The 15304-nt window shown below is 65.5% G+C and overlaps 1 protein-coding gene and 1 long non-coding RNA gene across 4 annotated transcripts; one reads left to right on the top strand and one right to left on the bottom strand.

Annotated features, from left to right (window-relative positions):
- Window positions 1–106: 106 nt before the first annotated feature.
- Window positions 107–15234, top strand: AKNA (AT-hook transcription factor). 2 transcript variants are annotated; one of them, XM_063410126.1, is made up of 22 exons: window positions 107–275; window positions 5017–5299; window positions 5422–6413; window positions 6907–6981; window positions 7477–7660; window positions 7772–7929; window positions 8379–8438; window positions 8547–8647; window positions 8746–9040; window positions 9123–9250; window positions 9331–9504; window positions 9676–9883; window positions 9975–10081; window positions 10258–10487; window positions 10656–10842; window positions 11108–11281; window positions 11433–11527; window positions 11692–11844; window positions 11933–12034; window positions 12565–12690; window positions 12927–13083; window positions 13380–15234. In XM_063410126.1, exons 2-22 carry the CDS (start codon window positions 5128–5130, stop codon window positions 13636–13638), a joined length of 4137 nt encoding a protein of 1378 aa, XP_063266196.1. In that variant the 5' UTR covers window positions 107–275; window positions 5017–5127; the 3' UTR covers window positions 13639–15234. The 2 variants fall into 2 exon arrangements, with proteins under 2 accessions (XP_063266196.1, XP_063266195.1); XM_063410125.1 differs by having other exon boundaries at window positions 108–275; window positions 12924–13083.
- On the bottom strand, window positions 285–5135 carry LOC134557277 (uncharacterized). 2 transcript variants are annotated; one of them, XR_010082010.1, is made up of 3 exons: window positions 5043–5135; window positions 4756–4937; window positions 285–1979 (listed from the first exon to the last, which is right to left on the bottom strand). It is a non-coding gene; the product is annotated as an uncharacterized LOC134557277 (long non-coding RNA). The 2 variants fall into 2 exon arrangements; XR_010082009.1 differs by having other exon boundaries at window positions 285–1082.
- Window positions 15235–15304: the final 70 nt, after the last annotated feature.

Here is a 15304-nt window from a genome sequence, read left to right as displayed (position 1 = left end):
CCAGCCGCGGGATATGCAAATGAAGGGTGGGCGGGATTTATGCTAACGAATTTCCGCTCCGCTCGCGGATTGGCGGAGTGCGGCGGGTATGTTAATGAGGGAGGCCACGCCCCCTGGCGCCGCGGGCCGCGCTTTTGTCCGGCGGGGCCGGGCCGGGGCTGGATCGGGACCGGGAGCGGGACCGGGACCGGGATCAGAGCCGGGAGCGGGATCGGGAGCACAGCCGGAGCCGCCCCGCGCCGGCCGAGGAGGCGCCGGCCGGGCCCTCCCTACAGGTGGGCAGCGCGCTCGTGGGGCTGGGGGCGCCTCTGCAGCGGTGCCCTCGGGCCAGATGTGCCCCAGCTGTGCCCGGGGGGGGCGGGGATGGCTCGGCTGCTCCCTGCAAGCCGCCCTGCTGCAGCTGGAAGGAAGGAGAGGCCCCGGGGAGCCGCCGCAGGCACAGCTGGAGGCACAGCTGGAGGCAGAGCCCGCGGGCCCCATCCCGGGGCCGCATCCAGAGCTCCCGGCTCTGCTGAGCCCGGCTCGGGCTGGGCTGGCTCGCAGCCGGGAGCTGCTTGGGGTCCCTGGGCGGAGCGGGGGAACCCCCAGCCCCGGCGGGGTCCCTGCGGCCGAGGACATGGGACACACCGGGAGGATGCGGGACACGGCGGGAGGATGCGGGACACGCCGCTCCTTGCCGAGGCGTGTCCTCCCCACGCCATCGCAGCCTTCGTGGCCCCGAGGAAACTTGTCGTAACTTTTCATCTGGAGGTGCCTCCTCCCTGCCGGGGCCGGAGGATTCCGGGAGGGTTTCGTCAGGGGCTGCGGAGGCGGCTCGGAGGCACGGCCGGGCTCGGCGGAGGCTGCGGGGCCGGGAGTGCCGGCGGCTCCTCCGAGGAAGTGGCCGCGGCAGCTTTCAGCTTCAGTTCCGTGTTTTATTTAAAGGGCAGCCGTGTTCCTGGCAGCCGGTGGGTGCCCGAGGGTGCCGCGGGTGTCCCGTGCTCAGCCGCAGCCTCTCGGTACCTCCTGGGCACGGCTTTAATCACTTCTTAAAGTTCAAGGGCAGGCGGAGAGCGCGGCAGGGCGGGCACTGTCCGCACAGCCTGGGAGAGATGGGGATAAAAAGGCTCCAGGGAGAGCTCAGAGCCTCTCCCAGCGCCTGTAGGGGCATCAAGAGAGCTGGTGAGGGACTGGGAACAAGGGATGGAGGGACACGACACAGGGAATGGCTTCAAACTGACAAAGAGCGGGATTCAACTGAATATTGGGGAGAATTTCTTTGCTGTGAGAGGTTGAGGCCGTGGCACAGGGTAGAAGCTGTGGCTGGTTCACCGCAGCACAATCTCCCCGGGCAGCCGCCCTGCCGTGCCCCCGCCGCCTCTCGCTGCCTTGTGCTAAGCAGGGATCTCAGCGGCACCGGCTGTGGCGGGGACAGCGGCAGCGCTCTCCAGACGGGGATTAAGGCTGTCCTTGAGGGGCATTACGGCCACCCGCCCCCGGCCCTGGGGGCGCACCCGGGGTGTCCCCGGCGAGGACAGGAGGGTCCCAGTGCCAGGAAGGGGTGGGAAAAAGGAGCTGTCCTGCCATGGGGCTTTGCTTCGGTGCGAGTGATGGGGAAAATTACATTTCCACGGGGTTTTGGTGCCTCTCCGTGGGGGTGTGCCAGTATGGGGGGGCTGGGGGAGACACGGCCCCTCCAGCCGCTGGGACTGGGGTGACACGTGGGCTTTGGAGTGATGGTGACAGGCGTGTGCTTTCAGAGGGCCAGGGAGGTTTGTCAGGCTCTTCCTCGCTGTGATGGTCCCGCCCTTGTTCTAGTAGGAAATAATGCAAACTAAGAACGCAGCGTTTCCGCTTCTCTGCCCTCTTTCATGCCTATAAAAACGGGGCTCTGTGGGCTTTAAAAAAGGGTTTATACACGAGGAATTTCTCCCTCCTGGAGCGCAGACATCCCTTGCCAAGTGTCGGCCCGAGGCCGTTCTGGCCTCCTTCAAATCTCCCTAAAAGAGATGCAAAACGTCCATCCCTTGCCTGGGGCGGGGGTTAATCCCCTCTGCCTCCCTGACAGGCACGGATGTGCAGGGGGGGCTTTAACCCATCCCAGGCAAGTGATTTTTGGGAAGGAGGGTAATTCCACATCACTCAGGGCATGTGGGGATGGAGGTGTGGGGTTTAGAGCCCCCCCCAGCCCCCCTGCTCTGCCCGGGGTTGACAAGACAGTGAAGGCAGAGTGACAGCAGCCCTGTCCCCCCCTTCCCTGTCACCGAGCGAGCCCTGGGGCGGAGGATGCTCCCGTCTCCTCTGCTGTCAGCACCGATAAACCCAGGAGCCACGATGGCTCCGTGCTGGCCTCGATGGGCGCTGCTCCCCTGCCCCTGTAAGGAGCTGGGCGGGCTCAGCCTCGCACCTCCGTCCTTCCCTCGGGGCAGGGAGTGGGACAGGGATGGGATCGCTGCCTGCAGAGAGCATCGGGGGCTCGGAGCTGAGGGCAGCACTCAGCACTGCTGGGAGCATCCCTCCCTCAGCCGAGCCACATTTTGGGACAGCCCTGGCTGGGATTTGTAGGGCAGGAGAGGGGTTGAGAGGCTGGGGAAGAGCAGAGCTCAGGGTTTTCTAGCTGAGGCTTTAAAATTTCTTTTTAGCTCTTTGTTGCAAAAATCCTGGCTTTCATAGGGGACATTAAAATATATGGATATGTTTCTGCACATACATTTGGGATTGTTTCTGTTTGATTTGTGGCTGCTGCGCACGAAGCCACATCATTTTTCAAGCTTTTCTGTGCTCCCATAACAGCGAGAAAATCACTTAGAGGGAGAGAAAAGCATCCGAGATTTTTCATTGTTGCCACCATTACCATCAGCAGAGGGATTTTCTGGGAAAGCAGTAATTGTGGCTGTGTTTGGAAGTGGATCCTGCAGACTGCAGCTGCTGTGGGCTGTGCACATGGGAACCACTGCTCAGAAACGGGGTGACAGCCAGTGGCATGTGGATTAGGCATGGACTCCTTCAAGAGATGCAAAATCCCCATCCTTTGACTTTAGCCCCAGGATGGGGTTAAAGAAACACCAGAAATGGGTTGGGGATGTTTTAACCCCCTTTGTCCCAAGAGAACAGGAGCCCCAGGCTCCTTTCACCCAGCACTGTCCCTCTGGGAATCCTGGACGTGGTGTCTGGGGCCCCTCATCCCTCTGGGATCCTGCAGGGCTCAAGGTGGGATGTGAGGCACTTTGGTGGGGATCTCTGAGTAAGGACTTGGGGCTGGAAACATCCCAGCTCAGGGAGGAGCTAAAGCCAAAATCCCTCTGTGGTTTCAGTAGCTCAGAGTCTGAAGAATCCCATGGGCAGCCCCGTCCTTCCCGGTGGCAAGAGGAGCTGTGGAGCATCTCCGGGTGTGGAGAATGGGGTTATCCACTCAGTGTATAGGGAAAACCTCATGCAAACCCCTCAGGAGGTTTGCAACACCCTAAGGGATGTTTTGGGGGTTACTCCTGCCTGGAATGCCCCGAGGATGCAGGCAGGGCTGGAAGCAAGGCTGGTGCAAGGATGATGCCAGGTAGTGCTGGAAAACAACCTCAAACCTCACAAACACCCAAGGAATTTGCAGATCTGAGGCTTGGGAGTGGATGAGAGGACTTTTCCTGGAGCTTGTGGGTGCTATGGATAGGTTTACTCCTCATCACCACCATCCCCCAGCCAGCAGCACCCCAAAATCACCGCAGCACCCTGTGGCTAAGAGCAGCCACCCCAGGCACTGGGCTGTGGTTTCATTAGCTCATTAAGCTGTCCTCTGCATGCCACTAATTACACAGTAACGAGCTGGCTTAATTGGCTGCCTGTGAATGTGCCAAGACAGGCCAAGACAGTGATGGGTACATCCCCAGCATCCCTGGGATTGTGAGCAGCATCCCAGGATGGGGCCAGCTGGACCCTCCCTTTGGAAATCTGGGGGAATTTCCAAGGATGGGGTCCACCTGGCTGAATTTTGGGGCTTTAAAACTCAATTTTATTGCCCCAATTTTATTGGGGCAATAAAACTCAACTCCTGGAAGATCCTCATGCTGATGTTTTTTGGACCCAGCTGCTGGTGGTCCCAGGGATCTCCCTCCCATCTCTTCTTACAGCGTTTTGCTCTGAACTGGATTAAAAAATAAAGGTTTTGATGGGAAATGCTGCGGGAGCAGGGTTCAGCCCCCACTGCGCAGGGCTGGATGGGGTTAAAACTTTTGTGGCCACCTGCAAACTTGCAGGAAACATCATTTCCTCCTTCTGTGAAAGCTCGGCTGCCCCACAGGCACAGGAAGGTTTTGGGGTGCTCAGAAAACTCCCCATGGGGTCACGGTGACGGGGGTGTCCTGGGGCTGCTGGTACAGGGTGAGTGTCCCCTGCATGGGGCTGGTAATGCCTGGTTTGACCCCCCAGGCCAAAATTTGGGGTTATGGGACTCAGATCAAGCAGAGGGGACATTGGTTGGAAAACCCCGTGGCCTTTCTTGCCACACCCCACGTTTGGGGTTTTGGCATCCGGCGTTTCTCCAGCTGCTGGTGGAAACCCCGGGTGGGGGTGAGGGGGGAGCTCCTGCTCTGGGATCATCAGGGGAATTTGTGTGTCAGGTCTGGGCTCTGCTCCCTCTCTCTGTCAGCCCCCACACCCACGGGGGTCTTTGGGGTGCTTCTGCCCCCCAGCAGTGCTGGTGGTCCCCAGGGTGTGGCCACCCAGCTGGGGTGACATCCACAGGGTGCCAGCGTAGGCTGGGTGTTCCCGGGGGGGGACACAAACCTTTTGGGGTGACCTTGAGAGGCTCCTTCCCCACGAGGACCTCACGGCTGGGAGAGATGTGGCAGCTCCAGCCTGGTGGTGGCATGCAGAGTGGGTCTGATCCGAGGGTGTCATCGGGGCTTGCTCTTGTCCCCGGGATTTGGGGGACAGGGGCAAACCTGTCCTGCCAAAAAAACCTCCCCCTGCCAGCGTGGGGGAAACACCTCAAACAGAGCCCACCACGTCCCGCTGAGCATCCCTCCCTCTCCCCCGGCCCCGCAGGACGCGGCGGCGATGCTGTGACCTACATTCGCGACAAGGAGGTCCCAGCCCGCCGTCACCGCCGCCGGGCCATGAAGCGACACAAGTGACGGGGCGGGCGCGCCCGCGGCCATGGCCAGCCCGGCACCATGGCTGCGCTGGACACAAACAGAGCACAGGAGCTGGCGGGGCCAGCAGCAGGAGGAGGAGGAGGAGGAGGAGGAGGAAGAAGACGACTTTGAAAGGCGGATGGACCAGCATGGGGTCATCGGCCTGGGGGAGGGTGCCAGGAGCCCACCGTGGGGTGAGTGCTGCCCGAAAGGGGGGGTCCCAAATGTCCCAGGAGCTGCAGGAGCCAAGGGGGCTGCGCGGAGGACACCGGCTGGCTCTGGGTGGCGACAGCCCCGCGGGGCCCGTGTTTTGCAGGTGACAGTGAGGACCTGGAGGAGGGGTCCCCGGCAGAGGAGGGGTCCCGGGCAGAGGAGGGGTCCCCGGCAGAGGAGGGGCGCTGGCACCTGCGGCACGACCCGGCCGAGGAGGAGGAAGAGGAGGAGAGGGGCAGCTCCGGGGGGGACGAGGGGCCCTGGGGGGCAGAGGGCGATGGGGAGCCCTACCCCGAGCTGTCCTCTGAGGGCCGCTGGGGCTCAGGCTCCTGCGGCAGCCCCGAGGCGTTGAGGGGCGGCCGCGCTCTCTGCCAGCCCCAGGGCTGCAGCACGGACGGCGGGGACACCTCAGGGCTGTCGGACACCAGCCCTGGCCCTGGCACCCCGTCCCGCCGGGGCTGGGGCACGGCCGGGGACACCATCGAGGGGCACAGGCAGGAGTGGACCCCGAGACGGAGCCTCCCCCTGCACCTCTCCACCGATGAGCGCAGCCCCGAGCGTGTCCCCGAGCCCCAGACAGCTGGCACAGGGATGCCAGCCCCCGGCACCGCTGGCTTGGCACCCACCGGGCAGCCCCAGAGCGCCGGGAATCCCCCGGCACCCCGAGGGCACGACCGATCCCGGGTGCCCAAGAAAGCAGCGCCCGCGGCGGTGCCCCCCAAGCCCGGCCGGCAGTCGCGGTCCCTGAGCCCCCGGAGGCGAACGGGTGCCAAGGGGACGAGGGATCCCTCGGGAACGGGCACCGAGGGCACCCAGTACGGCCGGGGGCGCCTCAACCACCCCCTGCCCGACCTCTCCAAGGTGGAGGCGCGGGTGAAGTTCGACCAGAGCTACCGCCCACCCCGGGGCCGGGTGCTGCCCGCCCGCCCCCGCGGCCCCGGCGGCCCCATCGCCTTCAAATCCCCGGCCGAAATCGTCCGGGAGGTGCTGCTGAGCAGCGGGGAGGGGCCGTCCCCGCAGCCCCCCGGCACGGCCGGGCTGCCGCAGGAGTTCAGGTCCCCCAGACAGGCCACGGCGCTGGTGCAGCAGCTCCAGGTAAGGCCCGGCTCTCCCCCCGCCAGCCAGAGAGGAGGGGGCGGTGCTGGGGGTTCTCCAGGGTGGGGGGAGCAGGGCGTGCAGGGGACATGGGGGTGTCACCGTCTCTGGGACACCGATGGGGGTTTGGTGCTGGTCACGCCTTCTCCATCCTGCGTGGAGCTGGCGAGGAGGGAAGGAGCAGGGATGTGTGGGCAGTGCAGGCTGGAGACAGGATGCTCGTGTCCCCCCGGAATGGCGGCCGCCCCCCAAAGCTTGTCACCTTCAGGATGTTTGTCCCCCTGGGAGAACGGGAGGGCTGTCCCCGCGCAGAAAAAGGGGGCCACATCTGCAGGGATGGGTCGGGTGTTTTGGAGAGGGGATTTCTGCATCCACCCATGGCACTCCCCTGGCATTGCTGTCCCCACACAGGACTGCCTTCCCCCTTTAGCACCCACCCCTCGGGCATCCCCCGTGCCGGGTGCTGTCACCCACTGGTGTCCCCTCCTCGCAGGACGACTACCACAAGCTGCTGACCAAGTACGCCGAGGCTGAGAACACCATCGACCAGCTGCGCCTGGGCGCCAGGGTGGGTGGGGGCTCAGGATGCCTGGGGGGGTTCCCCATTCTGCTCCCCCCTCCCTGAGGTTATTTGTTATATCTTCCTCCCCCGGGCTCCCTCCTCTTCCTCCTCCCGGGGAGCCGCGGTTGAGCAGTCCCGGCGCAGGGAGGGGGTTGAGGCCACCGCAGAGCCCGCAGCACCCTGGGGACCGCCGCGCCCCCCTCGCCCGGCGGGGTCCCCTCCGTGCCGGGGCTGTGGCTGAGCCCGACTGTCCCCGGAATGGCGGGACACGTCTCTGAGGTGGCAGGGCCACGGGCGGAAGCGCGTCCCCGTGTCACCTCTGCCACCTCCCGCCCTTCACCACTGCGCGTGTGGGGAAACTGAGGCAGGGCTGTGCCAACCGACCCCCGCACTCGTGTCCCCGCCGTCACCCCGCCCCACGCCGTGCCCGTGAGGTGCCCCGGGGCGCGGTGCGTGGGTCGGGGTGCGGGCTGGCTGCCCAAACCCGCTCTCCCTGCCCAGGTGAGCCTGTTCTCCGACCCGCCGCAGCCCAGCCGCAGCCTCGCCGTGGGCACCGTGGGCTCCGGGAGCCGAGTGATGACCCTCAGCATCCCGCAGGCACGGACAGCGGCCCTCGGCATGGCCACGGCCCCGGCCACAGCCCCGGCCGCAGCCCCGGCCGCAGCCCCGGCCTCGCCAGGTGCAGGTGTGTTGACCCATGTCCCCTGCTCCCTCACCGCTTCGGGGGAATGCTCCCCCACAGCCCCTTCCCCGCGCTGGGGTCACCGGTGTCACTTGTCCTCGTGTTTTGTCGCAGCTGCAGCCCCGGGACGGTCGGAGCGGGGGGGTTCGCCCCAGCCTCGGTCCCCTCCTGTGCCCGGGGGGCGCTGCCCCAGCTGCCCCGAGCCGTGCCGCTGCCCCGGGCCCCGGCTCACCCGGGCCCTGGCGGGGCAGAGCCGCCGGCTGCAGGCACAGGTAAGGACCGGGGGCGGGGGACGCTGGGGCATGGAGAGGTGCAGGGAAGGGGAGCTGCAGAGGGGAGTGCTGGGGGGCTCTGAGCAGGGGGCTTGGGGGGCTCCATGGAGAAAAGCTTTTGGGGAGAGTCCTGCAGGTGGGGGCTGCAGGGGTGGGGCAGGGAGGAGGGGATTTGGGGGGAGTTCTGGGGGGCACTACAGGGATAGGCTGGGGAGGCGCTGCAGAGGGTGCTGAGGGCAGTGTGGAGGGGGTCTGGATTGGAGGGGTTGGGGAGATGCTGCGGGGGGGGCTGTGGGGATGAGGAGTGTTATGGGGTGCCTGGAAGGAGCTGGGAAGGAAGGCAGGCTGGGGAGGGGCTGCAGGGGGGGATTGCGCTGGAGCAGTCTCTGGGGATGCTTCATATGGGGGGAGCACAGCCGGGCCGGCTCAGCCCGTACAATCCCGGCCAGGTGGAATCCTTCGAGAGCTGGATGCGTGCAGGGACCCCCGCACCCTCGGAACAGCTCCAGGTGCGTCAGCCCCTTCCCCGACCCCAGCCGGGGGGCGGCAGGGCCACGGGGGGTGGCGGTGCCGGGGGCCCAGGGGACAGGCTGTGACCCCGCACCCTTGTGCCGCAGAGGATGAGGATGCTGAAGGACGCGCAGGATGCGCTGGAGCGGGAATACCTGCGGGGCCGGCAGCAGCTCCCGGAGGCTGCGGAGGGGTTTGATCCTGACCGGTACGTGCTCAGTCTCCCTGCTACCACCTCCCCAGAGTCCCCGGAGAGTCCCCGGGGGTCGCTGTCCCCCTCCCGCACTGATGGCTGGTGTCTTGCAGGACGGTGGAAGGGGAGATTTACCGCCTGGGGCTGTGCCTGGAGGGGCTGAAGGAGCGGCTGGAGCTGGGGGACAGGCGGCAGCCCCTCCCGCAGCCCCTCCCGCAGCCCCTCCCGCAGTCCTTCCCTCAGCCCCTCCCGCAGCCCCTCCCGCAGCCCTTCCCTCACCCCCTCCCGCAGCCCCTCCCGCAGTCCTTCCCGCAGTCCTTCCCTCAGCCCCTCCCGCAGCCCCTCCCGCAGCCCCGCTGCCCCCCAGCCCCGTCCCCACCGCCGGCCGCCCACTCCCCGCACCCCGAGGTGAGCTGGGGGTGCAAAGGTTCCTCAACCCACTGCCTTTATGGGGTGTTGCCTCTCTCACCGCCTTTTGCTGTGCCCACAGAGCACTGCGCTGGTGGAGGGTCCTCGGGGGGCAGCAGGGGACAGCGAGGGGATGGCAGGGAGGCTGCCCTGGCCCCTCTGGCACAAGCAGCGCCAAGTGGAGGAGGATTTCGGGGACCTGCTGGAGCAGTGAGTGCCCTCCCAGCGGGGCAGGGGGGGCACGGAGCGTGGCTCCAAACCCACCCGCCCCTGCCCGCGGGTCCCCCCAGGTACGAGCACCTCAAGTCCTTGCCGGAGTCGCTGAGCCTGGAGCAGCTGAGCCTGGCGGAGAGCGGGTCCCAGGGGGAGGAGGAGGCACCCGCGGCAGGGGACGGTGGCCACAGCAAGGTCCCCTGCAGGACACGGTCACTCGAGGAGGGGCCCAGCCTCGAGACCTCGCCCTTGTAAGTGCTGTGAGAGGTCGAGTCCCCGGGCAGGCGTGAGCAGGAGGTTTGACACCACGTCTCCAGTTTTACCTCAGATTTAACGGCCTCCGTGGGAGAGCTGGACCAGGACACTTCCCCACGTCTGGGGTTGCTCTGCCCCGTCATTCCTGCTCCATCCCCTACCCACAGGCACCTCCCGGAGAGAAGAGCTGCGACACTTTCCCCCAGAGGACCCCCAAACCTGGGGGAGACACGGGGCCACCCCTTCCCTGCCACTGCTGAGGAGCCACCAGCCCCTGCCAAGCCCCCGCTGGGGGTCCCTGGGCCGCCACGGGTGCCCCTGTCCCTCCGCAGCAGTGGGACAGGCAGCGCTGCCACCCAGCACGGGCCCCGCAAGGTGAGTCCCTGGGGCTGCGGGTGCCCACCCGAGAGCACCCCCAGAGCCTCCCGGGCCTGGGCACCCATCCCGCTATCCCCGTGCTCTGCAGGAGCAGCGCATCGTGTCCCCGGAGACCGACAGCGGCTTCGTGGGCTCGGAGGCCAGCAGGGTGTCACCCCCCGTGCACACCCCCGAGCACCCTGCCCCCGGCCCGGGGTACGGCCCGCCTGCAGCCACGGGGCTCTGCCTGCGGGATTCGGAGGGCTGGAGAGGAGCACGGATGGCGGGAGAGGCGCTGAGGGTGTGGGGAGCGCGGTTCTGGCTCCGGCGGGGTTGGGGATGTGCAGAGCGCCGGGGGTGAGCCCTGCCCGCATGACCCGTCCCTTCCCCAGGACCCCGGGCTCGCTGGGACCTTCCATCGCCATCCCCAGCACCCTCCATGCCCCACGGAAGAGAGACACCGCCCCGCTTTCCCCCGACACAGCACTGATGGGCATCTACCCCCCGGCGGGCACAGGGGGGGCCCGGCTGCCCCCCAGCAGCCCCTCCCGGAGCAGCTCCCCCCCTCGCTGGGCCGAGAGCGCGGGCAGCGAGGCGGGGCCGGAGCCCGACGGTGATGGCAGTGAGTACAGGGGACCTGGCGAGGGACAGAGAACTGGGGGTGCCCTGGCTCTGGTTTGTGGGGTTCCCAGACTCCTCGTGGTGCTGGTGTCGCCGGTGTGCTGGTGTCACCCTCCCTGCAGGGAGGTGTGTCCCAGTCTCTGCTCTCAGCTCTCCCCTTCCTGCCCAGCTCACACGGACTCGGAGGGGGGAGACAGGAGTTGTGCCAGCGCCGATGGCCACCCCCCCGCCATGGCCGGGAGCCCGACCAGCCCCCTGCCGTCCCCCGAAACGCCATCCCCCACCCTGCTGTCCCCCGACCTGCCGTCCCTCGATGTGGCTCGCTGTGACCTGCTGGGCTCCCGCCTGGAGCGCGAGTGAGTGGCTGTGTCCCCACTGCCCCAAACCAGGCCAGGCCCCCCTGGGTGGCACAGGGACCCCCCAAAGGCGCCCACTGGGCGCTGGACGCCAGCCCAGCCCGGCTCAGGTTGGGCTCCTTGGTTTTGGGGTGTGCCAGAGCCGCTGGGTGCTGGGGGTGGGGGATCTGGGCGGGGGCTGCTGATGCTGCCCCAGTGCCCCCAGCACTGCTGGGGTCCCTGCTGGCTGCAGCCCCTCCTCACTGTGACCTCTGTCCCGGGGCAGCCAGGCCATCCGGGCGCTGCAGGACGAGGTGTGGCGGCTGCGGCTGCGGCTGGAGGAGAGCCTGCACGGCTCCCGCAGCTATCCCGACGGAAAGGTCACTCCCCGTGTCACCCCGGCCGGGAGGCAGCCGCTGACCAGCGGGCCATCGTCCCCTCAGGACGCTGCACCCTCGGGGTAGGTGGCAGGGGGGACCTGGAGGGCAGCGTGGGGACACCCCCAGCCTCAGCCTGTCCCCCCCTCTACTGTGACCACGGAGGGGTTTGGCTTGAGGGGACTGCCAGCCTGGTGGGTGGAGGTGGTGGCAGCATTTCTGTCCCCTCTGCAGGGACCCGAGCCCCCCGGCGCGGGGCAGGGTGGCTCCCGGGGTCACGGCCACGCGGAGGGAGAGGTCGGCATCGCTGCCACGGGGCGTGGACCTCGGTGAGTGGGACCCCACTGGCGTGGGGACAGGGGGGACACGCTCCTCCCTGCACGCCCCCTCCCCTCCCTGAAGGCAGCAGGGTGTGCCGGGGCCGCAGAACCGCTGGGAGCAGGTCCTGGCGGTCCCACGGACCCTCGGTGCTCAGCCCAGGCGGGTCCTGCAGGTCTGGAGCTCGGCCCCGGCGGGTCCCACCCCGCGTCCCCGTCCTCCGCCGCAGCCTCCGAGCCGGAGCCGTGCCCCGCGGGGCCCCGGGCGCCCCCCGCCCTGCGGAAGCACCTTGGGAAGCCCCCGGTCACATTCCGGGGACAGTACACAGGTGGGTGCTGGTGGCGGTCCGTGGTGGGGCTGAAGGCGGCCACCGTCACCTTGGGGACCCTGGCCATGCTCACGCTGGGCTTTGGCAGGGACACGGTACCAGGCGGGGACACCACGTGCCACCCCGGCACCCCGGGAAGAGCCGGGCACCTCGGGGTGTCCCCGATGTCACAAGGGCAGGATGGCATCAGGTGAGTGGCCCCCAGCCCCTTCCAGCCTTCTCTACCACCCTTAACAGCTGCTAATGACCTTAATTAATTAACTGGAGAGGCTTAGGGAGGGGACAAACCCATTCCTCATGGCCTGAGGCTCTCCCCACTGTCCCTTGGCCAGACCTCACTGTCCCCCAGGGTGACAAACCCGGGCAGCTCTGACCTCGTGTGGGTCCTGCATGGGTCAAGCCCCCCTTGGCATCTGTGTTTGTCTGTGCCTTGTGGGCAGAAATACCTGGGGTTCCCTGGGATTCCCTGGGGTTCTCTGGGGTTCCCTGGGACTCCTGGGATTCCCTGGGACTCCCTGGAGTTCCTGGTGCCACCGGGAGCAGTGTCACCTGTCCCTAGCCCTGTCCCAGGTACCAGTGCAGAGCCCACATTTGCAGACCCCCCTTTCCCTGCAGGGAAAGCCCCCCTCCCATCTCATCAGCCCCCCCAAACCACCCAGCTCCTCCCAAACATCCCCGGCTGGCTCTGCACGGGACATTCCTGACTCCCTCTCTCCACAGCTGGATTTGGGGGAGGCGGTGCCCCCCGGCAGCCCCAGCACAGCACCCCGAGGAGGACGTCCTGCCCCACCTGCCGGGCACCCTTGGGCCCCTCTGCGGCGGGCAGCAGGGACAGGGCCACACACGGTGGGTGACAAGGGTGACCCGTGCCTGGCACAACTCCTGCCTGCGTGGGGGCTGGGTGGTGGGACAAGGAACAACCTCAGCCCCTCGACAGTGCTTGGGGACTGTCCCCACCGGGCAGTGGCTCGGGGTGATGTCACCTGGGGATGCCACTCGATGCACACGCCTGGGGACACCTAACCCCCCTGGGGACATCTAACCCCCCTGGGGACACCTAACCACCTTCCTCCCCGCAGCAGAGTGTGGCCCTGGTGCCTCCTGTCCCCCAGCCCCCGCCGCTGCAGCCGAGAAGCTGGAGCAACCTGGAGTTTGGTACTTGGCAGCCACCCCTGCTGCCACCACTGCCACCGTCTGCCTGGCACCCGTCCCCCTCGTGCCTTACGTGCCCTCCATGCTGTAAGGATGCCCTGGGGCTGGTTGGGGGCTCGGGGAGGGTCAGCATCCCCCAGGGGTGAAGACGGAAGGGGGACCTTCCAGGGACCATGCCAGGGACCTGCTGGTTTGCCCATGGCAATGGGGTGACACGGCCACCAGCTCCTCTGGGGGTGGGGGCTGTGTTTAGGGGGTGGACATGGAGGAGATGGAGGGATGGAAATACGGTGGAGTGGGGGCACAGAGCCCTGTGGGGGCACAGAGCCCTGTGGGGCACAGCCAGTGCCCAACACTGAGCCCATGTCCCTTTCTCTCCCCAGCTACTGCTCCCCGGCAGTTTCTACCTCAGCCCCAGCCCTGGCCGGGGTCCCCCTGGGTCATCCAGAGCGTCCCCGCCGGTCCCAGGGCCACCAGCGCTGCCTGAGCCTGCAGCTGGAGGAGCTGGAGGAGCTGAACTGGTCTCTGAGGAGGGCAGTGGATGCTGCCCAGAGCGCCAGGCTGACCACGACCCGCATGAGCCGGGCACTGGCCGCAGAGCTGGGCCGGGCACGGGGCCTGCGCCGCTCCTGCCTCTTCTGAGGGACCCCAAAGCCTCCCTGCCAGGAGGAGGAGGAGGAGGATGGGCCCCCTCAGCGCCCCTGCACTGCAGAGTCCCTGCCAAACCTGGGGGCAGCAGGGCTGGAGGTGGCTCCTGCCCTGGCTCTCACCCCTCCCCGCTCTCCCTGCATGGCCTGTCCATCTGTCTGTCCGGTTTTGAGCTGCAGGAGGGGGGAGGCGTGGGCAGCAGTCTCCAGCATCCCGCAGCACTGTCCCCTGGGACCAGCGGGGTGGCCCTGTGTCCCCCCAGGGCAGCGGCCACCCCACCCTGAGCACTTCTGGGGATGCTCTGACCCCGAGGGGGTCGAGCCCCCTTGGCAGCTGTGTTTACCTCTGTGCCTGTGTGGGCAGAAATACCTGGGATTCCCTGGGATTCCCTGGGATTCCCTGGGATTCCCTGGGATTCCTTGGGATTCCCCATTCCACCCCTTTCCCAGCCTTGGGGCCTCCTCAGGGGGCTGTGCCCCGTGCTCTCTACCCTTGGACTTGAACCCAGCAGGATCCCCCCAGGGGAAACTTGCTTTTTTGGTGGTTTTTATGTGAATTTTTTTTAGCTAGTAAGCAGCTAAATCACTCTTGTGTTGATTGATGATCTATAATGTGTGTGTGTGATATATGTGTATCTATAAATGGATATATCTAGATATAGGCATATCTATATTTAGTTGTATGTCTGTATCTAGAGAGACAGATATAAATAGATCTGTGTATGTACAGATCTGTATCTGATTCTACAGATATATCTTTCTACAGATACATATATAAAAATATTCTGGTTTGCATTTCCAGCACAACCCTAGGGGCATTTGTGGGGTTTTTCTGGTCATCCCTGGATGTGGCAGCCCCACAGAAAATAAAATGAAGGATTTGAGGTTTTTCCCCTGGGATCCTCAGGGAATTTGGGCTGATGGTGGAAAAGTCACCTGCTCAGACCAAAGCAGGTGTGGGCTCTGTGCAGCCCCTGTTCCTCCCAGCTGGGTTTCTAAGGAGTGAATGCCAATTTTTTTAGGGAAAAGGATGTGGTTAGGGCAGCTTTTCCTGGGATGGGTCCAGCCAAACCCCCTGCTCCACCCCTCAGCCTGTGTTTATCTGTAGGACCTACCTGAAGTGCCAGTGTCAAATGTATTTATTTTTTGCTTTTATTTGTAGTACGAATGCCCGTATTTGGAGGGAGGGATCAGTGAGTGGCTCAGGTCTGGAGCCCTCCAAGCTCCCCCCGAGCCTGATCCTGACATGAGCCCGGAGGGGTTGGGAATGGGGCTGTCCCTTCCTCCTATTTTGGGCGTTAGAGGGCTGGGTTTGGAGGATTTTAAAGAGGTTTGGGGGATTTTAAAGAGGTTTTCTGTGTCTCTCTGCTCATGCCTGTGCCCCAAGCTGGAAGCTGTGACCTCCCCTAGCCCAGCCAGGGCGTGGTGGGAGCATGTGGAAAGTGGTCACTTAGCCCAAATGCAGTAGCCAGGACCAAATGATGTTTTTCTTCCCTTATCCCCTATTTTTTAACACCCAGCAGAGCCACTGGGGTGGTATTTTGTACGAAGAAATCACCTATTTTTGAAGGAAATAAACGCACTTGGACAACTCGTGTGCTGATTTTTCTTCCCAGAGCCACTCCTGGGGGAGGTTTGGCATCACGACACCAGGAGCCCTC

This window comes from Prinia subflava, chromosome 12 (assembly GCF_021018805.1).
Source record: "Prinia subflava isolate CZ2003 ecotype Zambia chromosome 12, Cam_Psub_1.2, whole genome shotgun sequence".
Lineage (NCBI taxonomy): Eukaryota > Metazoa > Chordata > Aves > Passeriformes > Cisticolidae > Prinia > Prinia subflava.
Note: the sequence above shows the minus strand (reverse complement) of the source record. Positions and strands in the feature narration are given on the sequence as shown.

What these genes read in the sequence shown, in the direction of transcription:
- AKNA (XM_063410125.1), top strand. Translation starts at nt 5,128, where the DNA reads ATGGCCAGCCCGGCACCATGGCTGCGCTGGACACAAACAGAGCACAGG. An exon ending in TGCCAGGAGCCCACCGTGGG is followed by an intron (nt 5,300 to 5,421) that starts GTGAGTGCTGCC and finishes CGTGTTTTGCAG; the next exon opens with GTGACAGTGAGGACCTGGAG. An exon ending in GGAGCCCGACGGTGATGGCA is followed by an intron (nt 10,488 to 10,655) that starts GTGAGTACAGGG and finishes CTTCCTGCCCAG; the next exon opens with CTCACACGGACTCGGAGGGG.